We start from the raw sequence: 25,356 nt of genomic DNA on the forward strand, positions 1-25,356 counted from the left end.
GGGATGATTTAATATTTGTTAAAGTCACCCCCGACAAACGTCAAAATGGTAATCTATAATCTATCACAGAAAACGAAAAAAAATATGCATAGCTTTAAAATAAGGGTATTATCTTTTTGTCCATTAGTTATTCCATAAACAAATAAATGAATTAATAATAATCATTCAACGTTAATTACTTATCTCAGTAATGGCTCAAACCAAATTAGAATTAAAATTCAATTATTCAAATCTAGCCTGATTTGGCAACAGTTCAAACAATTGTTTTTTGTGTATTTTACCTCCCTTGTAAGGGGACAAAGCCTTTGGTATATGTATGTATGTTTGTACATTTCTAATGACATGGTCACAGTAGCTGATAAGTAGTTTACAAATACCAGATTGCAATAGTTTTTGAAGCTCAGAAATAAATCAATAGGTTAGATGAACACAAGTTAGTCAATAAGATTAAAATAAATCATATTTTCCCTTTTTTTTTCATATTCTTTTAGGTCTGTTCACAAAATCGAGCTCAAAAGTCGCAATGGAACGTTCAGGAATCAATTATTGTCACTACATGCTGAGAGTTATGCCCGAGACAGCCTCCAGACCTTCCAACAAGCGGGACTTGTTGTTTTGACTGATGCCAGCATCCACATTGAAGCATTTTCAGGTAAAGAATTATTGCTAAAAGTAATTAACTTTTTTTTTAAGTTCTGGCTTATATTTCAGTTTTCCACACTTCTAGAAATTTGCATGTAGATATGAAATAATAAGTAACTGGTAGATTATGTGAGTGAGTTAGAGGTATACATATCTTCTGTTCAGTCTCATATATGCTTTCTCTAGATCCAAGAGTCCATATGTATCACCTCCACATACACACACAGGTACATTCACACAGCATATCTGATAAACCTTATGAGGAAAGACTTAAAGTACAGGGTCTACCAACTTTGAGAGATCGAAGAGAAAGAGGTGACATGATTAAAGTGTTCAGGTCACTAAAGGGGATAGATTGCATTGATAGAAGAGATCTCCTGATTAAAGATGGGAGGGCTTTAAGAGGTCATGGAAGTAAATTAAGAAAGACCACATGTCGAAAGGATGTGAAGAAATACAGTTTTCCATATAGATGTATAAATATGTGGAATAGCTTAGAAGGTGATATAGCCCAAGCTCAAACAATACATGAGTTCAAATCTAAATATGATAATTGGAAATCAAGGATATAGATTAAGTTGGAACCGTACATGAATTTGAGTCTAGGTATGTTAGAAAATTAGAGAATAGGAAACAGGACCCAACAAGCGTTGCTCCTTTCCTGTATACTACAATTAGGTAAATACAATTAGATAAACACACACACACACACCCATATAATACAACTAGGTAAATACACTATATATATATATATATATATATATATATATATATATATATATATATATATATATATATATATATATATATATATATATATATATATATATATATATATATATATATATATATATATATATATATATATATATATATATATGGCAGTGAGCCAAACACCCAGAACAGTTGTAGTTTTATTCACTGATGTTTCGTCCTTGCCAGGGCATTCTCAAAGTACATGTGTTGGACTCATGTACTTTGAGAATGTCCCGGTAAGGACGAAACATCAGTGAATAAAACTCCAACTGTTCTCTGTGTTTAGCTCACCATCCTTCCACTCATTTGTCTTCCATACTTCAATATATATATATATATAATTTGTAGATTTATGTTTGCCTAGATGAATTCCCAAATGTATTTGTTACTGGAAAAGATTCATAGTTACTAGATATTAATTACCAATTACTAATTATTGACATATCTTTTGCAGGTCACTGTGACTGGGCCACAGGGTTCTTGGAGTGTGGCGATGGAAGTTGTCATCGTCGAGAGGAGATCTGCGATGGAGTGCCACAATGCCACAATGGGGCTGACGAACTTGGATGTAAGTGGCGTTCTGATACCACTGCAGACACACAAACCTCATCTATGATGCTTCAGAACTATGAAAATGTGTCTTTTGCTGTTGTTGTATAAGTGCTAATTTGTTGACAAAGATTCATTCTAATTAAAAGGGAACTCTCAGATTGATTTTCTGATTTGATATCCAGTAATACGAGGGGATTGTAGTGATGGGTTCTATCGGCTGATATAGTTGAAAACATGGTATCGCATATTGTACAGAAATACAATTAAACTGTCTGATGGTTATGTATTTATTAATATTAACTTACCCCCTCAAGTTGTCACGCCTACAATTAAACTGTCAGGCCTACAATTAAACTGTCTGATGGTTATGTATTTATTAATATTAACTTACCCCCTCAAGTTGTCACGCCTACAATGAACACAGGCCTGCATACAAAATGTGTAAATACAAAAACACATGTCTATAATAGTAAGATAGTATCATCATGCATTACAGTGTGTATATAGAAAAAAGAATCTGAAAATTCATCTATTGAGTTGAGCTTATAGAGACTATTTTCAAGTCATAGTTTGCCACAAATTTTTCATACACATAATTTTGAACAAAGTGTTCTTAAATGCTTTATATTTCAATTTCATCCTACCAAATGTAATTTCTTATATAGCCATCATAATCTTAATATTGTGATAATCAAATTCTAGAGTTGAATCTAAGTAGAACTTGACATACTTGCTTTGCTTAAAAGTGTGTATATTTATGATTTATGATTTTTCAAGTTTTGAGGTAGTTTCACGAAACATTAAGACTTTGATGAACTTTTCCAACAGGTAAACAAAGGCTGAAATCCAGTTCACTTCCTGAGCATGTTACTCGAGGTAAGTGCCTCTCTCTCTCTCTCTCTCTCTCTCTCTCTCTCTCTCTCTCTCTCTCTCTCTCTCTCTCTCTCTCTCTCTCTCTCTCTCTCTCTCTCATGACACATGATCCAAAATATTTAAATTTTGTCTTAATGCATCATTCACTTGATTTTACAGCAATAAGTGAAAAAGAAGCTTTTCAAATACTCCGACGCTCACCCTGGAAGCACCTATATGATGTCAAGATTAAAAACTGGTGTTGGTCTGATAAGTTTATAGGTGAGTACCATTTCCACACTTTGAACCTGATGTGTACCCTTCATTTATTCTGTAATGGGTAATTCCTTTACTTTAATTGTGGCTGCTGACAGGTGGTCTTGTCCATCTTCATGACACCATCTTGTCAGTGAAAGGGATTATAGCGTATTTCAGCTAACCCTTTTACACTTTATAGTACTTTTAATGTATTGTTTCCAGTAGGTGCCAAGATAAGAGGGAGGGAGAAGGGTGGAGGGGAGTGGAATATATAGGAAATGGAATGGGTGGAAGTGGTTTCTATGCCTTTTTCTTTTTGGCTACCCCCCTGTGTAAGGGGGAAAAAGTCTTTGGTATATGTATGTGTGTATGTTTCCACCACCAAGTGATTTCATTCATCTCCTTGGCACTTCATTGGAATGGAAGGGGTTAGCACTATGGTCCATTATTCTAAAAATTTACTTAAGTGTTGCATTTGGCTACCCTATGATTTTGGGGAAAATTGTCTCAATATACAAATTGTTGTGCATCTCTTTTATTTATAATCCTGTCTAAAATGTTTGGAAATTTACAAATTTAATTCACTTGTAAGAACTACAATGCCTGATGTTTCCTAGTTTAGTGTAAGAAGCATATTTGTTCATATGGTAAATTTACAATGTAAATGAGTTTATTCAGTCATAAGAGATACATCCATATTGTATACATTTATAAATCAATGTACTTGCAATAACTACCTGAAATACTTCACCCATTATAATAGCGAGAAATGATTGTGATTACAGCTGACAGACACACTAACTACCAGTTTTAGTGATCAAGGATCAAACTACAGGAACTCCAAGCTCTCAAAAAGCCAAAGCATTAATGTCTTTGATGTTCTTAATTTCTCTGATAAAGTCTTTGGGAAGCTTCTTCAAGTTCTCAAGAAGCCATAGTGTCTTTGGGAAACTCCTTGAAGTTCTTAATTTCTCTGAGAGTCTTCAGAAAACTTTCAGGTTTTTCAGAAGCCAAAGAGTTAATGTCTTTGGAGAATTCCTTCAGGTTCTCAGTCTCTTTAACAAGGTCTTTGGGAAACTCATTGAGGTTTTCAAGAAACCAAATAGTGAACGTCATTGGGGAAACTTTCAAGTTTACAATATCTGATAGAGTTTTTGGGAAACTTTTCCAAGTTCTTGAGGAACTAAAGCATTAATGTATTTTAGAAATTCCTTCAAGTTCTTGTTTTCCCAGACAGAATCTTTGAAAAACTCCTTCAAATTCTGAAAAAGCCAAAGAGCCTTTGGAAAGCTCATTTATTTTCTTGATTTCTATGACAGTCTTTGAGAAACTTTCATGTTCTCCATTTCTTTGGCAATGACTTTGTAAAACAACCTCAAGTTCTTGAGAAGTCAAATAGCTAATGTCTTTGGGAAATGCCATCAAATTCTTAATTTCTCTGACAGGCCACAGGGGCATTGAAGAGCTTGTGTTGTCTGTACCCAGAACAAAGGATGACTGGCTGGTCTCTGGATTTGCTATCCATCCAGAGTTTGGTCTCGCCCTTGTGCCGACAGAGAGTAAGGTAATTTTTACATAGTATTGCATTAGTGATGTCAGCACTACCTTGGAGACACTATTACTCCAAAGAACCCAGACCTTATGTGTTACTAAACTCATCTCTGGTCAACTTGTCTAAAGAGAATACAACAGACAATCAACCTCACATATGTTTATCAATTCAGAACTCCTCAAATTCCCTTTTAGTTCCTTGTTACACAACTCTCAGCACTCTTCATAAGGTCCATAGGAGTGATATGTGTCCATTGCCTTTTTTGCAGTACCAGACACACCCACCCTTCTTCATGATCCTGCAGGCTCCTGGTGTGTGCCGGCGTGGAGAACAGGTTTGTAGTCCTTCTTACATAATAATATGTATATATGTACACATACATACATATACCAAGGGCTTTTTCCCCCTGACAAGGGAGGTAGCCAAAGTCAAAGGCATAAATCCACTCCCACCCATTTCATCCCCACATACTCCACTCCTTTTCACCATCCCTTCCTCCCTCTTTTCATGACTCCTACTGGATGACAGGTCATCCCTGCACCTCGCCCACTGCCTTGGGTCAGAAGCAATGTAGCAAAACACAGCACATCCATAGCAAGGCCATTTCATTTCATTGGCAACTTCCCCCTCTCTGTCCCTTCATGCAGAAAAAGAGAAGACAGAGAGAAATCCCTTCAGTCTGCATCAAAATACCATTCACAAATACTCACTCACCCCCCCCATCCCCCACCCACACCCTTCCATGCATTATAGCATCATCCATACACAACCATTCTCCATTCACTCCTTTCTTCTGTCTCCTCTCTTACTCAACAGACATTCCCCTCTTTCCCAAGGAGAAGACAAGGAGAAATCCCTTCGGGCTGCATCAAATTTTTTCTCATACATACTTCCTCACCCCCCATCCCCCACCCACTCCCCCTCATGCATCACAGCCTCATCTATACACAACCCTTCTCCATTCACCCCTATCCTCTGTCCTCTCCTGTCCTTTCTCTACTGACTGTCCCTCCTTTATGCTGTCCCCCAACCCCTTGTTACTGTCCTGTACCATTTCTCAGAATATTCATTTCCTTTTTTTGCCTACCTACCCTGTGGTGGGGGCAAAAGAATACTACCACCAAGTATTTCCACTTGAGTCATAATAAGGGGATGGGGGATGGGATTAGGAGTCCTACTACCTGTAGCCCCAAAAGGGGACATTCCTAAAAAAGAAAGATAAATAGTTAGATGAAAAATAAATAAATCACTGTTCTGGTACCTGTAATCTGAGACTCCACATCTCACCAACTACCTCTCTATCCTTCAGATTTCCATCCGAGCTGTCTTGTTTAATACTCTGGACCAAGACATCCAAGCCATGGTGGTTCTTCCAGAGAGTGAGAACTACAAGTTCGTCCATGTGGAGGAAGGAGGGGCTGTGAGCAATTTCTACCCAAGAACTTCATCGGGAGAGCACCATCACCTTGTTTTTGTAAGTTAGGTGAAGATGTTCTTTTGGATGGTAATGGAAGATTCTGTAGTGGGTAGGAATGGAGTGTGTTCATGTATTCACCTAATTGTAGTATAAATGAAAGGAGCAGTGCTCATTAGTTCCTTTCTCCTATTCTCCAATTTATCACAAATAACCTTAAGTATGTTATATGAGCTGAGAGTGAAGAAAATAAACAATTGGGAAAACAGAACAACTAAGAAAAAAAAAAGGAAAAGAGAAGAAGGATAGTAGAAGCATTTAAGTGTATTTTCATCAGGTTCTCTCCTTCAGATACCTGCTGGAGGCTACAGCGAAGAACTCTTGCCTCTTGCTGTTGTTAAGCAGTCTGGTCGCATGACTGTGACAGTCAGAGGAATCACACAGGCTGGAAGTGATGAAGATTCAGTTACAATTCGTATTAAGGTAAGATTTGAGTGATTGAGGTTATGACCTTTGAGTTCATGTTTGTTACTCTTTGTGTGATGCACCATCATTGCAGTGAAGAAATTGGGGGTAGAGTATGTAGTAGTATATCACTGTCATAACTTCTCAAAGGGGGTGTCACTTGATTTCTTTTAAATGTTGTTTCATTTTGTTTGTTTCATCTTTGTATTATTTGTATATATGTTTAGTTATTCATATATTTACCTCTACATTTACTCGTGTTTTACTCATATATTTTTCATCTTCATTTATTTTATCTTTTTTATATGTTTGATTTTGATCTCTTTATTCTTTTAAGTATTATGTATTTGTTTATCTACTCATTTATTTATTTATTCATTCATTTATCTATTTGTGTATTCATTTATTTATCTATTCCTCCAGCCTGAAGGTGTTTTGGTACGTAAACACACATCTCTCATCATCGACCTTAAGAACAGAGCAACAGTGTATGAGTTCTTCGACATCCCCATAGACGAGAGCCCCATCATTCCCAACCAGTTACAACGTCGATACATTTACGGGTCACCCCAGGCTAGCTTCTCCCTCTCAGGTAAAGTACAGAAGAAAGACTACCATATTTCATCCCCTATAACCAGTGCATCTGTCCTTGGAAACATCAGTGTGCCAAAGAGGTGGAGTGTCAGAGGTGATAAAGGAGATATAAGGAGGGTAGCAGAAAGTGATTTGATATTTCATAGGTGATTATATTTCATAGGTGATTGCCAATGCTTGTATTCATGGCAATATTATCACACATATGATGTGGAATCATAGAAGTAATAAAGGAGAAGTTTAAAGAGAGATAGCAAAAGTTAGAATTGTTGTGCATTCTTTTTGCGAGTGGATATGTATCTTCCCTGAGTGACTTGTGGACCCACCTGGAGGATGTTGCCTGTTGTTTGAAGGCTGCAGGTCATATGCAAGAGAGACCAGGGGCAATGGTTTGATGGACTTATTTGTGAGTGGAGAGTTATATTCCATTCATCTTTTTTGGCCTCACCCTCTACTGGGTTAAAGACCAAATCCAGCCCAAACAAGATACACATTGACTCACTTTCACCCCCTGGGTGGTGCCTCTAATGCCATTCTACACTGTACCAACAGCACCAATTTCTCCTCTGGCTTCTTGACATTCATGAGTCTTCACCTTGTTTATCCTCTTTTTTTTTTCCAAAGGAGGGATTAAGGAAGTTTGTGATGGAGTTTGGGGAGGTGTGTGAAAGAAGAAAGTTAAAGATAAATGTGGGTGAAAGTGAGGTGATGAGATGTACAAGGGGAGAGGATGGCAGCAAATTGGAAGTAAGTTTTAAGGGAGAGAAACTGGAGAAAATGGATAGCTTCAAATACTTGGGGGCAAATGTGGCAGGAAAGGGAGGAGTGGAAGTGGAAGTAGAATATTGATTGAGAGAAGGAAGTAAATGCCTTGGTGGATTAAAAAGTGTAATGTGAAATAGACACTTGGGAATGGATGCTAAGAGGAAACTGTATGAAGTGGTGATTGTGCCAACAGCACTGTATGGGTCAGAAACACAGAACGTAAGAGAGGAAGAGTTTAAATGTGTTTGAGATGAAATGCCTGAGAAGTATGGTAGGGGTTACTAGGCTGGATAGAGTGAGAAGACAGAAGAGAGGGGTGAGTGGAGAATGGTTGTGTATGGATGATGCTGTGATGCATGAGAGTGGGTGGGGGATGGAGTATGTGCGAATGATATTTTGATACATGAGGGGGGATGGAAAGGGGGGGTTGCCAACTAAATGAAGCAGCCCTGCTGTGGATGTGATGTGTCTTGCTACATTGCTTCTGACCCAGGGCAGTGGGGGAGATGCAGAGATGACCCATCATCCAGGAGGAGCCAAGAAAAGAGAGAGGGAGGGGGTGATGAATGGAAGTGGAGTATTTGGGGATGAAACGGGAATATGAACTATCCCCTTTCCTTATCTAATGTGACTCTTTTTTTTTTTACAGTAATGTCCACAAATATTTAATAATATTTATTTATTAACAAAAGCTCATTCATCAAGGTACGTACCAACTCCCACCCATTCCACTCCCAACCACCACCCTTTGTTTCCCTCTCATCTTAGCTCCTCATGGATGAAGGGCCATCCCTGTCTACTATTCATCACCGGGTCAGAACAATGAAGTAAGAATTCATTGGTGATGTCATAAGATTAATTTCTCCCTTTTCTTTGGTCCACCTAAGAGGTCTTCTGACCCACGACCAAGGATATATTTTTGCTGCTGCTATACAATTTTATTTAATTGAAGGAACACTCCCCTTCTCATTGCTAAGAGCTGAGAACCTATGATCACTGTCAATATCATGCTCTTGATGACATCGTAAGATTAATTTTCTTTGCGGTCTTTTTTTCTTTAATCTAGGAGATGTTTTTGGCCCGACAACCAAGAGCATTTCTTTAAGCTACAAGAGAGCCTTCAATGGGAGATACTTCAAGAACATCTATGGTAATGGATACAACATGGGTGCAACCCTTTGGTCCCTGCACTACCTACGGCTAACAGGGCAGCTAGACCAGAAGAAAGCAGCTAAGGCCTTTGACTACGTAACTGTCGAGCTGTCAGCTGTTCTCAGACGCTACAAGAAAGGACCCCTCTCCATGTGGCATCGATCTAAGCCGTCTGTTTGGTAAGACTGTTGTTTAGTGTGCTGAAACTTTTTTGTTTGTTAGTTGGGCCAATACCGACACCCTTAGACATCTACCTCACAGAAAAATCTCTCTCCAGAGAAATACGAACCACAGTAGTACACTTGTGTTCAGTACACCATCCAGCCCCAAGACAATACCAACACAGAATCAAACAACCCTAGATGAAACCATCACACAAAAAAACACAGAGCACCTCATCCTACAATGCCCCAAACAAACAATCCTAAAACAAAAACACAGTATTTCTTCCCTGAGTCACCTATAGGCCCATCCAATGGCTGTTGGTGGTTACCTGGGGGGCTTGTGTTTCCTGCAGAAGAGACCCAGGGTAACAGATTGATTTACTGTTTGGAGTCCCTCCCCACCCACCCCGACTTCCCTGGAGGAGTGTGAGTGTGGGGGCTGGGGGGTGACCTTAGGGCTAAGAGTCTGGTCTCTTCTCCCACACAAGTATGGTCACCTTGACATTCTGGGTAATGTGTAGGTGAATACAAACATGTATTTAGTGCCCAAGTAGTTTGTGCATGTAGTAGGAAGGTACTGGACTGGCTTTCTTTCTTTTAGTAAAACTAGTTTTTCAGGAAGGGAGGAAGAAGGCAGGGGATAGGGGAGAGTGGAGAATGGCTGTGTAAGGATAATACATAGATGTGGCCTGAAGGGATTTCTCCGTCTTCTCTATTTTCCACATGAGGGGATGAAAAGGGAGGGTCGCTGATTAAGTGAGCCAGCCGTGCTGTGGATGTGCTCTGTTTTGTGGCATTGTCTTTGACCCAGAGCAACAGGCGGGATAGAGAGATGACCTGTCATCCATGAGAAGCTAAGATGAGAGGATAAGCAGGGCAGTGGATATGAGTGGAATGGGATCGGAATGGGTGGGAGTGGGTATGTGCCTTTGACTTGGCTATCTTGCTTATATGTGGGAAGAAGCCCTTGGTGTGTATGTGTGTATATATATATATATATATATATAGATATATATATATATATATGCATATATATATATATATATATATATATATATATATATAGATAGATAGATATATATATAGATAGATAGTTTTTCAGTAATAACTACCATTTCTATCTTTGGGAACCATAATGCACCAAACAGGTGGAGTCCTAGAGGTTGTACAAAAAGGGCAGAGGATTGTAGGAATAATAGAAGTAAGGGATCAGCATTCTTTATATTGAATTGAGATTAGTCTCCAGTCATGGAAGAATACTGCAAGAATTTTGTCTATAGATGAGGCAGGCCCATAGCCAGAACTTATAACTTGGGGGCAAATTCAACATCAGCAGTTAATAGGTTAACAAATTCAACATTTGCAGGAAGGCAACAGCACACAAGTTGAAGATCTATCAGTTAACAAGATTAATGTTTTAACCAAGGCAACAACAAACATGTTTAAGATCTATCAGTTAACAAAATTTCAGTTTTAAACCCCTTCCATATGGTGACGCCTATGTAGGCGTCATGAGGAGCAAGTGGGTACACGAGGATCCCGACGTCAGCGTCTTGATTATATTTCTTGTAGTCGTACCTGCGTGACCCCCCCATACGCTGTAAACTGGCTTCATCATATTTTCTATGGTTATCAAAATTCACGGGTGAAAGAGAAAACGATTAATACAGCGGTGACTTTATTTTTTTATAATGTGAGTATTATGACACAACATCACACATCTAGCAACTAATGCTGCCCGCGAGATTTTGGCCCAGAGTGAAGGGGTTAACCAGGGCAATGGTTAACAAATTTAACATTAGTACTAGGGCAATGTCGTGCATGTTTAGGATCTATCGGTTAACAAAATAAAAAAATTTAATCAGGGCAACAGCACACATGTTGAGTATATATATATATATAGATTAAAAATTTTAGCATTCTAACCAAGGTACTGACATACACCACTTGCCTTGATTAAAATGTTAATGTTGAGGGTCTATCAGATAACAAATTTAACATTTTTAACCAGGGCGACAGCGCACATGTTGAGGATCTACCTCCTGGCCATGTTCGAGGAGTGGGAGAATTACCTCTACATCGACCAGAGGCTGGTCGACGAAAGCGTCGAGTTCCTGGTGAGGCACCAGAGAGTCGATGGAAGTTTTGTCGAAACCAAGTGGACAAATGTCACTTTTGACCAGAAGCTGAACTTCAAGGTGATTATTTTGTTATTGTCAATCTGAACAGTGTGGCGGGAGAGAGGGATGACCCTTCAGCTTCAAGGTGCTAAGATGGTAGGGGGGCCATTAAACATGTTTTAGTGTGTGTAAATCTCTCCTCAAGAAGCTGAACTTCAAGGTAATTATAGGAAATCCCCTACATATGAAAGGTATACCTTTAAACACTTGTGTATATTGGTAATTCGTTAGTAAATTTCCTCGCCACACACAAGACTGGCACTGCAATTGCTCATGCATTAAACTTGATTCTGTATAGTATTTTCATAATTTTTCCATACTTCTTTTCATACCATTGAAACATACACCTTTCATATAGAGAAAATTGTCCTCACTTTTTCCCTTTACTTACCTTTGAATTCTCATATATTGGAGTTTTGTATACAGACGCTCCTCTACTTACGTTCATTCGTTTTACATTTTTTCGATTTTACATTTGAACTGACTGTAAAAAAAAATTGTAAAAAAAAAATTTTTGTGTGAATTTTTTAGTTTAGCGCGCTCTCCATAGTACAAGACGTTCAAACGATACTTATGCATGACGCTGCATCCATTGTTTACATGGCACAAATGACAGACTGAACGTCCCTTGCCTCCTCCTCCCCCTCCTCCTTCTCCTCCACCATCTCACTTTATGTTGCTTGAATTTAATTTATTTGAAATTAATGTTATTATTTTACAATATTATGTTTATAATTAATGATTTAGGGGTGTTTTATAAGATACAGTAATAAAATTTATGGATGTAGAGTACAGTATGAACGGTCATACATTACTGGAACGTACAGTAACAACTTATGTTCATTTTCATGTTACGTTCGGCCATTCGGAACGTAACTAAAACGTAAGTTGAGGAGCGTCTTTATAGGGGATTCCCTGGTATTTTGTTATCATGGGCCTGAGCTATGTGGCAGGGGTGTGGAATGATCCTTTGTCCAGAAGGTGCTAAGATAGGAGGGACATTAATTGAATTTTAATGTACATAAAGCTTTCAACCAGATACAGAATATCAAGGTGATTATTTTATTATCAATTCATAGTACAACCTTCAATCCGAACAATGTGGCAGAGGACAGGGATAACTCTTCATCCATGAGATGCAAAGATGGGGCAGAGCGTTAAATTTGTTTTAACATGTATGGAGTGGATGTGTGCTTTGACTAGTCCATACCTCTTTTAAGGGGGAAAGGACCTTTGGTATATATTATCGCTGTCTTCTTTTCATTTCTTTATTTTCTATCTATTCATATACCTAGGGCTTCTTCACCCTCATAATGGAGGTAGCCAGTCAAGATATATGCCCATCCCACTCCCATCTACCACCCTTTGTTTCCCATTCATCTTAGCTCCTCATGGATGAAGGGTCATCACTGTCTCTTGCCCACTGCCTGGGTCATAAGTAACAAAAAGATACATTACATCCACAGCAGGGCTAACCACTTCAGTCCAAGTGCAAGTAATTTTTTATTTTTTATTTTACTTTTTCTAGATTAATCTCTTCCATACGATGACGCCTACACAGGCATCATGAGGTGCAAGTGGGTATACGAGGATGCCAATGTTGGCATCTTGATTATATTTATTTTGTAGTTGTAGCTGAATGACCCCCAAATTCTGTGAACTGGCTTGTTCACATTTTACATGTTTATTATTACTCAGTGAAGCAATAATTTTATATTTTATAATGCAAGTATTGTGATGCATCATTATACCTCAGGCATCCGATGCTGTGTACGAGAATTTTACTCATATTGAAGAGGTTAGCATGAGCCACTAGCTGTACTGGGCTCAACCTTCAGCCCTTATTCAATATCTACAAAAATGAGGGACAAGCAAAACTTTTCTCTCCTTTTTTCATCTTCTCATCTTTACAGCTGGTGGCAGAGTTTGGGAGAGTATGTGATAGAAGAAAGCTAAAGATAAATGTGGGTAAAAGTAAGGTGATGAGATGTACAAGGGGTGAAAGTGGCAGTAGACTGGAAGTGAACATTAAGGGAGAGCGACTGGAGGAAGTGGATAGTTTTAGATACTTGGGTGCAAGTGTAGCAGGAAAAGGTGGAGGTAGAATGTAGATTGAGAGAAGCGAGTAAATGCCTTGGTGGATTAAAGAGTGTAATGAGGAATAGACATTTGGGAATGGATGCGAAGAGGAGACTGTATGAAGGAGTGATTGTGCCAACAGTACTGTATGGGGCAGAAACGTGGAACATAAGAGAAGAAGAGAGAAGGAGTTTGAATGTGTTTGAGATGAGGTGTCTGAGAAGTATGGTGGGGGTTACTAGGCTGGATAGAGTGAGAAATGAGGAGGTGAGGAGGAGAACAGAGGTGAAAAAGGATTTGGGAGATAGGGTTGATGAAAGAATATTAGGATGGTTTGGACACATGGAAAGAATGAGTGAAGAAAGACTAGTAAAAGAGGTATGGAAGGCAGATGTGGAGGGAGTGAACATGAGGGGACGTCCTAGGATGAGGTGGATGGATGGGGTGAAGGGGGCTTTGGGGAAGAGGGGAATGTCTGTTGAGGAAGGAAGGGAGAGGACGGAAGACAGAGGTGAGTGGAGAATGGTTGTATATGGATGATGTTGTGATTGCATGAGGAGGAATGGGCGGGGGGGTGGGGGGTGGGGTAGTATGCGTGAGTAAATTTTGACGCAGCCCGAAGGGATTTCTCCCCGTCCTCTCCTTATATGCAAGGGGGGACGGAGAGGGGGGGGTCGCCGATTAAATGAAGCGGCCTTGCTGTGGATGTGCTGTGTCTTGCGACACTGCTTCTGACCCAGGGCGGTGGCCAGGGTGCAGGGATGACCCGTCATCCAGGAGGTGCTCAGATGAGAGGGAGGGTGGGAGGGGTGTGGAGTGTATTTAGGGATGAAATGGGTGGGAGTGTTTTTATGCCTTTCCCTTTTTGGCTACCTCCCTTGTAAGGGGGAAAAAGCCTTGGTATATGTATGTATCTTTACATACATATACCAGTCATCTTTAGAATGACTAAAAATAACCAATGAGCGGGCAAAATAACTTTTACTGCTCCGTTGACTAAAAGTCACAATTTACTTATTTTAGAAGATGAACTTTGAAAAAGACTAAAAATAATCAATGAGCGATCAAAATCACTTTTACCTTTCTGTCGACAAAATGTCACAATTTACATATTTGTGAAAATGAGGAATTTTTTAAATTTTATTTTCTATAAGATATCTAATCTCCTCAGCTTAGCAACTTAGCTTATCTTCTCTTATTTCTTCAAATTCATGACAGCCTCTGAGTTCGGGGAGCCACGCCTCCATCGGGTTGACTGCTTTGACAGCGATGGTTCTTCATGGAAGCATAAAGACTCTCCAGGGTCCTCTCAAGTCTGAGGCCATAAGGGCGAGACACAAAGCAGTTCAGTAGGTCTTCTTTAACCTTATGTATCAGGACATAATATTGTGGGAAAGATATATAAAATCAAATGTGTAATTGTTATACTGCATGATCATAGGCATACCTATGTATGTACAGTCACTGTGATTGGTCCAGCCATAAGTCACTGTGATTGGTCCAGCCATAAGTCACTGTGATTGGTCCAACCATAAGTCACTGTAATTGGTCCAGCCATAAGTCACTGTGATTGGTCCAGCCATAAGTCACTGTGATTGCTCCAGCAATAAGTCACTGTGATTGGTCCAACCATAAGTCACTGTGATTGGTCCAGCCATAAGTCACTGTGATTGGTCCAGAAATAAGTCACTGTGATTGGTCCAGCCATAAGTCACTGTGATTGCTCCAGCAATAAATCATTGTGATTGGTCCAGCCATAAGTCACTGGCATAAGTCACTGTGATTGCTCCAGCAATAAGTCACTGTCATTGGTCCGGCCATAAGTCACTGTGATTGATCCAGCCATAAGTCACTGTGATTGGTCCAGCCATAAGTCACTGTTATTGGTCCAGCCATAAGTCACTGTGATTGGCCATGCCATAAGTCACTGTGATTGGTCCAATCATATGTCACTGTGATTGGCCCAGCCATAAGTCACTGTCATTGGTCCAGCCATAAGTCACTGTCATTGGTCCAGCCATAATTCACTGTCATTGGTCCACTCATAAGTCACTGTCGTTGGTCCTGCCATAAGTCACTGTCATTGGTCCGGCCATAAGTCACTGTGATTGATCCAGCCATAAGTCACTGTGATTGGTCCAGCCATAAGTCACTGTGATTGGCCCAGCCATAGGTCACTGTGATTTGTCCAGCCATAAGTCACTGTGATTGGTCCAACCATAGGTCACTCTGATTGGTCCAGCCATAAGTCACTGTGTTTGGTCCAGCCATAGGTCACTGTGATTGTCCCAGCCATAAGTCACTGTGATTGGTCGAGCCATAAGTCACTGTGATTGGCCCAGCCATAAATCACTGTGGGTGGTCGAGCCATAAGTCACTGTGATTGGTCGAGCCATAAGTCACTGTGATTGGTCGAGCCATAAGTCACTGTGATTGGTCCAGCCATAGGTCACTGTGATTGGTCCAGCCATAAGTCATTGTGATTGGTCCAGCCATAAGTCACTGTGATTAGTCCACCCATAAGTCACTGTGATTGGTCCAACCATAAGTCACTGTGATTGGTCCAGCCATAAGTCCCTGTGATTGGTCCATCCATAAGGCACTGTGATTGGCCCAGCCATAGGTCACTGTGATTTGTCCAGCCATAAGTCACTGTGATTGGTCCAACCATAGGTCACTCTGATTGGTCCAGCCATAAGTCACTGTGTTTGGTCCAGCCATAGGTCACTGTGATTGTCCCAGCCATAAGTCACTGTGATTGGTCCAGCCATAAGTCACTGTGATTGGCCCAGCCATAAATCACTGTGGGTGATCGAGCCATAAGTCACTGTGATTGGTCGAGCCATAAGTCACTGTGATTGGTCGAGCCATAAGTCACTGTGATTGGCCCAGCCATAGGTCACTGTGATTGGTCCAGCCATAAGTCATTGTGATTGGTCCAGCCATAAGTCACTGTGATTAGTCCACCCATAAGTCACTGTGATTGGTCCAACCATAAGTCACTGTGATTGGTCCAGCCATAAGGCACTGTGATTGGTCCAGCCATAAGGCACTGTGATTGGTCCAACCATAAGTCACTGTGATTGGTCCAGCCATAAGTCAATGTGATTGGTCCAGCCATAAGTCACTGTGATTGGTCCAGCCATAAGTCACTGTTATTGATCCAGCCATAAGGCACTGTGATTGGTCCAGCCATAAGTCACTGTGATTGGTCTACCCATAAGTCACTGTGATTGGTCCACCCATAAGTCACTGTGATTGGTCCAGCCATAAGTCACTGCGATTGGTCCAGCCATAAGTCACTGTGATTGGTCCAGCCATAAGTCACTGTGATTGGTCCAGCCATAAGTCACTGTGATTGGCCAGGCCAAAAAGCCACTGTGATTGGTCCAATCATAAGTCACTGTGATTGGCCTAGCTATAAGTCACTGTGATTGGTCCAGCCATATGTCACTGTGATTGGTCCAACCATAAGTCACTGTGATTGGTCCAGCCATAAGTCACTGTGATTGGTCGAGCCATAAGGCCCGGTAATTGGTCAAGCCATAAGTCACTGTGATTGGTCGAACCATAAGGCACTGTGATTGGTCCAACCATAAGTCACTGTTATTGGTCGAGCCATAAGGCCCTGTGATTGGTCGAGCCATAAGGCCCTATTATTGGTCCAGCCATAAAACACTGTGATTGGTCCAGCCATAAGGCACTGTGATTGGTCGAGGCATAAGGCACTGTGATTGGTCGAGCCATAAGGCCCTATGATTGGTCGAGCCTTAAGGCCCTGTGATTGGTCGAGCCATAAGGCCCTGTGATTGGTCGAGCCATAAGGCCCTGTGATTGGTCGAGCCATAAGACACTGTGATTGGTCGAGCCATAAGACACTGTGATTGGTCGAGCCATAAGGCACTGTGATCGGTGCAGCCGTAAATCACTGTGATTGGTCGAGCCATAAGGCACTGTGATTGGTCGAGCCATAAGGCACTGTGATTGGTCGAGCCATAAGGCACTGTGATTGGTCGAGCCATAAGGCACTGTGATTCGTCCAGCCATAAGGCACTGTGATTCGTCCAGCCATAAGTCACTGTGATTGTTCGAGCCATAAGGCCCTGTGGTTGGTCGAGCCATAAAGCCCTGTGATTGGTTGAGCCATAAGGATTACAAAGGCGGAGCATGCCGACAGGAGACCTTTTGGTCCATATCTAGGTCGGATGCAAAAAAAATCATGATAATAATAAAACAATAAATAAAAACTATAATAATGTAAATAACAAATAAAATACATAAATAAATGCATAGGTATAGTTAAATAATAAACAAACAGGTAAATAGTAAATAATAATAAACTGACATATAACTAATAATAAATGAAAATCAGACAGACAAATGATAACAAAACAAAAACAAATAATATAAAATAAATTATAATCATTACAGCATCTTACTTAGGTATTTATCTAAATGATTCTTAAAGCTTCGAACTGAACTACATTGCACTACCTGTGCAGGAAGTTTATTCCATTCATTCACTACACGGTTGGCAAAGTTGTTTCTACCTACTTCCAAACTGAATCTATTTCCGGACAGTTTGAGACTTGTTTCTTGTCTGATTCTCATTCAATGTGAAAATTTTGTCACTTTTGATGTTGTCAATTCCCTTTAAAATCTTAAAGACCTGTATCAAGTCACCTCTGAGTCTACGCTTTTTTAGGGAAAACAGATTCATGTGTTTAAGTCGATTTTCGTATGATTTATTTTTTATATTTGGAATCAGTTTTGTGGCTCGCCGTTGTACTTTTTCCAGTCTGTCAATGTCTTTAATGAGATTCACTTAATCGTCAACCTTCCTCCACTAGTGGTAACCAGCATATTATTGGATCACATACCAATTTAGTGATTGATCTGCACATACACACATGTATACATACATTGCCACAGAATTCAACCTGTGACCTCTTTTTCTACCTTCTTCAACTTTTTTTTTTTTTTTTTCTTCTTGTTCAGATTTTTGGAAATGAATTTGAAGTCCTTATGGAACCCTTATGACATCGCCATCACCGCCTATGTCCTCACACTCACCATGAGCTTGGAAAAGGATGCAGCAATCTCACAGTTAGAGAGCCACCGGAGGTCCCTCTGTAAGGCCCAGTTCTTCAGTTTTATTCACGAAAATAGAATTCTTTCCCTATGGCTTCCTCCGACTTTGGGTTGGTCAGGTTCCCTCCTGGTGCAATTATGCATATATGTATATATATGTATGTGTATATATATATTTTTTTTTTTTTTTTTTTTTTTTTTTGAGGGGGTAGGGAGGGAGAGGGAAAAAAAGTATATATATATGTGTATATATATATATATATATATATATATATATGTATATATATATATATACAGTAGCCGCGAAAAGTTTGGGTGCAAAATTATAGGCGCCCCAACTTTCCCCTAAACTCAAAACATGCAAAAAATACAACTTTCCACCCAAACTTTTCACTATTTTTCAATGCTAGCGTTTGTACCCGTATTTAGCCGAGACAATACACACTATTTGGCAACTCTGTTTAGGTGCACTCGATGTCACATGGAGTCAGTTTCTAAACATCTCTCACGGAGAGTAGTCTTTTTTTTTTGCGGTGGTCTCTGTTTTTGTGCCTTGATATCTCCGTAATGGGAAGTGGTAAAGAGCTGGAAAGAGACACAGTTGTTACAATCATAACCCTCTATAAGGAGGGTTATAAGTGTAAAGATATTGCTACTCGTGTGGGAATTGGAGTGCGTCAAGTGCAAAAGTGGACCAAGAAATTTCGAGACGAAGGAAGTGACATCATTCGTACTCCAAAGCATCGCTCTGGTCGGCCAAGGAAGATATCAAATCGTACTTCTACGGTTCTAACTGCCTCCTAATAACCGTAGGAGGCAGTTAGAACCATAGAAGTACGATTTGATATCCTTGGCTGACCAGAGCGATGCTTTGGAGTACGAATGATGTCACTTCCTTCGTCTCGAAATTTCTTGGTCCACTTTTGCACTTGACGCACTCCAATTCCCACACGAGTAGCAATATCTTTACACTTATAACCCTCCTTATAGAGGGTTATGATTGTAACAACTGTGTCTCTTTCCAGCTCTTTACCACTTCCCATTACGGAGATATCAAGGCACAAATACAGAGACCACCGCAAAAAAAAGACTACTCTCCGTGAGAGATGTTTAGAAACTGACTCCATGTGACATCGAGTGTGCCTAAACAGAGTTGCCAAATAGTGTGTATTGTCTCGGCTAAATACGGGTACAAATGCTAGCATTGAAAAATAGCGAAAAGTTTGGGTGGAAAGTTGTATTTTTCGCATGTTTTGAGTTTAGGGGAAAGTTGGGGCGCCTATAATTTTGCGCCCAAACTTTTCGCGGCCACTGTATATATATATATATATATATATATATATATATATATATATATATAATTTTTTTTTTTTTTTTTGTGGGGGTAGGGAGGGAGAGGGGAAAAGGGAGTGTTTTGACATTGTGGTTGTTTCATGTTTTGTGATGATTTTTGACAGTTTGTGAAAGGTTTTATTAAATCACATTTATGTAATGGAGTTGATGTCAGAAAAGAGACCCATTGGAAAGATTTATATTTTATGTTTTGTATTGCATCAGGGTCTGAGGCAGGACAATGTGGTCTTAAGACACAATTGTAGTCTAGTGTAATGATTAATGTAAAGACTTCATGAGATGCTTACCCAACTTAGGACATTATAGCATAGTCCTGAATTAGAAGAAAAAAAAATAATAATAAATAAAAAAATAAGGTGGTATTGGTCCAGCCCACTGGTCCACAACCTGTGGTCCACACCTAGTGGGCCACAGGTGGCCACAATCTGAAATTTAGTGGCACATAATTTAGTGTTTGAAGCAGACACCAGAGGTAGGGAGAACAGCAAAACATAAGCAAGGAGGATACGCAATGAAAGGCTGATGGAGAACCACAAGGATCAATGATGAAACATGACCCAGAGATGAGAAGATGTAATATGTGGACATCACATGTGGCAGATGAATCCATCTATTACCCCCTGGTCTCTCTCTTGCAAAAGACCCACAGCCTCCAAGTAACTAGCAGTAGAACTGATCACTGGACTCTGCTCACTGAAACGCTGAAACACAACATGAAGACAGATCACATGATGATGGAACAGATGAACTGACCAATCACTAGGGCTTTAACAAGGATGATGCAGACAAGGTCGTCATGTTAAGACAGCAGAGTAGGACTCATATTAATTGGACAAATTTAGGTTTAAGAAGGAAATAAGCAAGAACTGGTTTACCAGTGGAGTGGTTAACAAATGGAATAGACTTAGTAACCCTGTAGCAAATGCTGAAATAACTGGTTGTTATAAGAGAAAATAAGATAGATATATGGATAGGGATGACTGTTTGTAAAGGATATGGAACTGCCTAGTATAAGCCTTATGGTTTCTTCCAGTCTCCTCCATTTTTATGTTCTTATGATACAATAGATGAATTGACCAGTTATAACCCAATAATCCTTGGACATATACCCCAGTCAGCCAGTAGCAGGACATCAGCTCATAGGTAACGACAGCTGCATCCAATCAGATGACAGGACTGAGTAGAAAGGGTGGGGCACACTACTTCCAGACCAGCAGGATGATAAAAGACATTACGAGGACAAGAACATACAACAACCAAACACCGAGCACCAAAGCCAGTGTTTATCTTATTCCATGCTCGGGATGTGATAAAGCTTACATTGGAGAAACATCATGCGACCTTAATACACGGATATGTGAACACTGTTACAATGTCAGGCATGATGTCACCACCAATGCATGTGTGACACATAGGAACAGGGAAAACCATCTGATGGACTGGAAGAATGCAGAGCTGCTGATATGAGAACCCGACAAGATCCACAGGAAGTGTTTGGAAGCAGCGATCATTCAAGGAACGAACACTATTGAACAAAATAGGGGCATGTTCAACATCTCACCCCACATAATTCCTCTAATACCCATAGCCAACAAAAAATTTCAAACCACCCTTTGTGAGCAATTTGCCCGCGGACATTTGGGCCAGCTTTCTCAACCTCTCCCAGTATTCAATCCCCCTTCTCCTCTTCCTCCTCTCCTCCTCCTCTTCCTTACCCCCCTTACTTCTTTCTTTCCCCATTCCCTCCATTCCTCTTATTTAATCTCAAGCATGTGTATCTCAACTTGTACTTGAAAAAGCTGTAATAAGCGAAATGTCATACAAATAAAGGCTCCATCCTCATATGGTGTTCAACTCATCAGTATAAAGTTTGTAGAATTTGTCTGTAGGCGTTCATAATTTCCAGTTCGGATTTGTCTGTTTGAAGACTTGCTGCCTGTCCACACTTTAAATACAATAATAATGATAATAACAAAGACATTGACTTCCAGATGGCATGTACTACTGGTCTCCTGTCGAGATCGCAGCAAACAGAAGAAAATATGAGAACAACCAGAGGAACTTCATCCTCCCAAAGGAGCCTCAGGAATGGGACTCGATGGCTGTGGAGGCTACAAGCTATGCCCTCCTGGTCTTCCTCGTCCGAGACGGTGTCACCCTCGAGAATGAGCGCATCGTCACGTGGCTTCAGTCAGTTCGGGACTGGAACTTGGCCTTCACGTCTCCTGCAGTAGGTTTTCTCATTCTCATTTATCATCTTCAACTGTTCCTCCTCCATTTTTTCATATAAAGAATATAGCAATTGATTCCTCTCCTCCTCCTCCAGTATATATATATATATATATATATATATATATATATATATATATATATATATATATATATATATATATATATATATATATATATATATATATATATTGGCAAGATGTTTTCATTTCACATGCAGTTGTTGGTGTTCCCTACACTGGCTGAGCAGTCCTGTCTCCCTGATGGCTGGAACGGGGTTTTCCCACAAATCCTTTATAGACTGTATATTGTGTTGTTGGTGTGCGTCATTACAAACAATGTATTCTTTCATAATGTGTTGTATAGTATGGGATAAAGTGTTGCATCCTGGACAGTTCTCTGTGATATGGTCATCCAGCCTCCTCTGGTAGCTTAAAAGGGCTGGATGGTGTCCTCACTGCAGTCTAGCCAAGTGGACTCTGTCCTTTCAGGGGAGAGAGGATTCGGAAGTATGGATGTCAGGAGGTCTGGCATGCAGCATTATATTGTTTCTCACTTTGTTGATAGAACAGTGAGTGATATGATTATGGATATGCTTCTGGAACCTTGTGTCTGGTGGTTATGGAGGAAGAGAGTATTTGGGTGTGATATAGGTATTTGGGTGTTGTTTTGATGTTTTTTGGCATGTATGAGTGTTCTGCTATGTAGTGTAGTGGGTGTGCTATGTTTGTGGATGTTGTGGCAAGTGTTTGTGTGCCTTTCATGTGAAGGTGATCCTTGACTGGGGACTTTCATTCCATGTTGTAAATGGCCTGTAGGTTATGTATTTCTGTATCCTGTAATTGTATTTTGGGCTTTGTTTTGTATGGTCTGTAGGGTGTTGTGGTGTTTCTTAGTGAGATTAGGTACCCATGTAGGGCTTGTATAATTCATCACTGAGTGTAATCTTTGTAAATTGTAGTAATAGGCTGAAGGTAGGATGTCAAAAGAAAAATACCCCAGTGTGATAACCCTCTTAGACACAGTGATTTCTAAATTGTGTCTGAGTTATCTTTTCACCAGAGAAGGTAACCACGGACAGGGAGGATGAGTTTATATATCACATTGCACGTTTAAGGAGGTCTCTTTAACCAAATGTCAGGGGCTATGACAAGGGTGATTCAAGCAAAGTCATCATATTAAAACAGCAGGTCAAGACTCGTGATAATGGATTTAAATTGGACAAACTTAGGTTTAAGAAGGAAATAAGCAAGAACTGGTTTATCAACAGAGTGGCTAATGAATGAACTATATTTTGTAACCATTTAGTGAGCGCTGAAAAAATGGTTGTTTTAAAAAAATATTAAATAACTATGGATGAGGATGCCAGGTGGTAAAGGTCATGGAACTGCTTAATGCATGCTATATGGTCTCTTGCAGTCTTTTCCATTCTTATGCTGTCATGTTCTAAAGACCTTCATGTTCTTCCTACAGGATTCCTTGGTGGCCATGCAGGCACTCACGGAATATGCATACCGTGCGAGATTACGGGACATCACAAGTATGAACATCAGACTTGAAGCTGCATCCACGAAGGGTTTTATGAGGGATGTCTCCATTAGTAACGTATCACTATCTTCACATCGGTTCATTGAGGTAGGGAGAAAGGGAGGCATATCAGTCATTATAAATTCTGTCTATATATATACACCAAGGGCTTTTCCTCCCACAAGGAAAGTACCCAAGTCAAAGGCATGCACCCACTCCTACCCATTTCATTCCCACTCATTTCACTCCCACCCATTCCATTCCTATCCACCACTCTTGTTACCCTCTCATCTTAGCTCCTTGTGGATGAAGGGTCATCCCTATCTTCTGCCCACTGCCCAGGTCAGAAACCGTTTAGCAAGACACAGCATTATGTTGATGTATTTTTTTCCTAATATCAACATATTTATAATTACTGATATGCTTGATGTTATTGAGGATGTTTGCTGGCTGAGTGGGTTAGAGTCTTGCTACTTGTGACAGAAGTCAAGGTGATGGTGATAGAGGTTTGAACCCTGCAGCAAGTGAGTTGGACCAAGGGCATGGTTCATTGAATTCTATGCTACAAAGTCCTTTGCAAAGAGCACTGTGCTAGGAATGTCTTCAAGAGTATGATGGAATACAGTATTCAAAAGGTTCTTTATATTGCTCGCTGCTGGAACTGGGGAAGGTAGCCTGTGCCACTGAGGCTGCCCAGGTTCCCTCTCTGTCCCGTGTCAGCGAATACCAGGTACATTCATGCATCTACAGACATTTGCTCTATGTATATGTACACAAAATTACCACAGGAGAAAAGAAACTTGAAGACAGTAAGTACTTTCGAATGAATACATTTGTCTGATGATGTAAATACAAAAGTACTTACTGTCTTCACTGGCCTAGCGGGTTAGGGTGTCGTTACTTGCAGTGAAGGTCAAGGTGGTGGTGGTTTGAACCCTGCCACCAGCAAAGTTGAACCAAGGGCATGGTTCATTAAATTCCACTCTACAAAGTCTTCTGTAAGGGACACCGTCCTAGCCTCCCAATAGGGGGAGTTTATGACATTAAACCATATCATCATCACTTAGATTCTTTAAGTTTCTTTTCTCCTGTGAATATTTTGCATACCTTGTTTTGCAGTGATGTGAAAGCCCTGCATGTATATGTATGTATATTGTTGTGTCCTTTATTTCAAGATCCCAAATGCCTGGGGCCATGTGTACCTAAAGGCAACAGGCTTTGGTCAAGCTTTGGCCCAGATGGAGTTGTCCTATGGCGTGGATGTTCCTTACTTCATGAAGAAACCTTCCAGAAAGTTCTTCGATCTCACAGTCAAAGAGTTTTACCATTCCTTTGGGAATAAGTCACTGATCACGATTACAGTGTGCACAAGGTGGGTGGAGTGTTTGGTTCCTGTGTAAAGGTGCTATCACACTGGGCTAGTTTTCCTTCAACTGTTGGAGCAGATATGCAACCTGCAGCTTTCGGGAAGGAATCTGATATGCAGGGGGAAATTATTTCCCTCCAGCATATCAAGTGACATTCTATGTATTTTTGTTAAGAAAACAAAATAGTTTGACATAGTTATTTTTCAGTGGAAAAGGTTCTGGAGGTGGGCAGCACTGCTAATGAATTGGAAGTTGGAGGAAGAATAGCTCAATTTGATAACACCTTAAAGGGTGGGTGTGTGGACGGAGAGGGGGGTTGCCGATTTAATGAAGCGGCCTTGCTGTGGATGTGCTGTGACTTGCG

The 25,356-nt window shown here is 40.2% G+C and overlaps 1 protein-coding gene across 1 annotated transcript in view; it reads left to right on the forward strand.

Annotated features, from left to right (window-relative positions):
- LOC143041450 (CD109 antigen-like) overlaps window positions 1-25,356 on the forward strand; it is an 83,022-nt gene that overhangs the window by 54,779 nt on the left and 2,887 nt on the right. Inside the window, exons 16-31 of the mRNA XM_076213338.1 lie at window positions 492-652; window positions 1,853-1,966; window positions 2,779-2,826; window positions 2,983-3,084; window positions 4,506-4,624; window positions 4,881-4,946; window positions 5,922-6,086; window positions 6,378-6,509; window positions 6,915-7,083; window positions 8,917-9,181; window positions 11,178-11,364; window positions 14,644-14,774; window positions 18,424-18,557; window positions 21,861-22,099; window positions 23,572-23,733; window positions 24,801-24,997. Of these exons, the coding sequence (XP_076069453.1) occupies window positions 492-652; window positions 1,853-1,966; window positions 2,779-2,826; window positions 2,983-3,084; window positions 4,506-4,624; window positions 4,881-4,946; window positions 5,922-6,086; window positions 6,378-6,509; window positions 6,915-7,083; window positions 8,917-9,181; window positions 11,178-11,364; window positions 14,644-14,774; window positions 18,424-18,557; window positions 21,861-22,099; window positions 23,572-23,733; window positions 24,801-24,997 (2,391 nt within the window). The remainder of the gene's footprint in view (window positions 1-491; window positions 653-1,852; window positions 1,967-2,778; window positions 2,827-2,982; window positions 3,085-4,505; window positions 4,625-4,880; window positions 4,947-5,921; window positions 6,087-6,377; window positions 6,510-6,914; window positions 7,084-8,916; window positions 9,182-11,177; window positions 11,365-14,643; window positions 14,775-18,423; window positions 18,558-21,860; window positions 22,100-23,571; window positions 23,734-24,800; window positions 24,998-25,356) is intronic.

Source organism: Oratosquilla oratoria, chromosome 31 (assembly GCF_046742065.1).
Source record: "Oratosquilla oratoria isolate Oo_2021 chromosome 31, ASM4674206v1, whole genome shotgun sequence".
In the NCBI taxonomy this organism is placed as follows: domain Eukaryota; kingdom Metazoa; phylum Arthropoda; class Malacostraca; order Stomatopoda; family Squillidae; genus Oratosquilla; species Oratosquilla oratoria.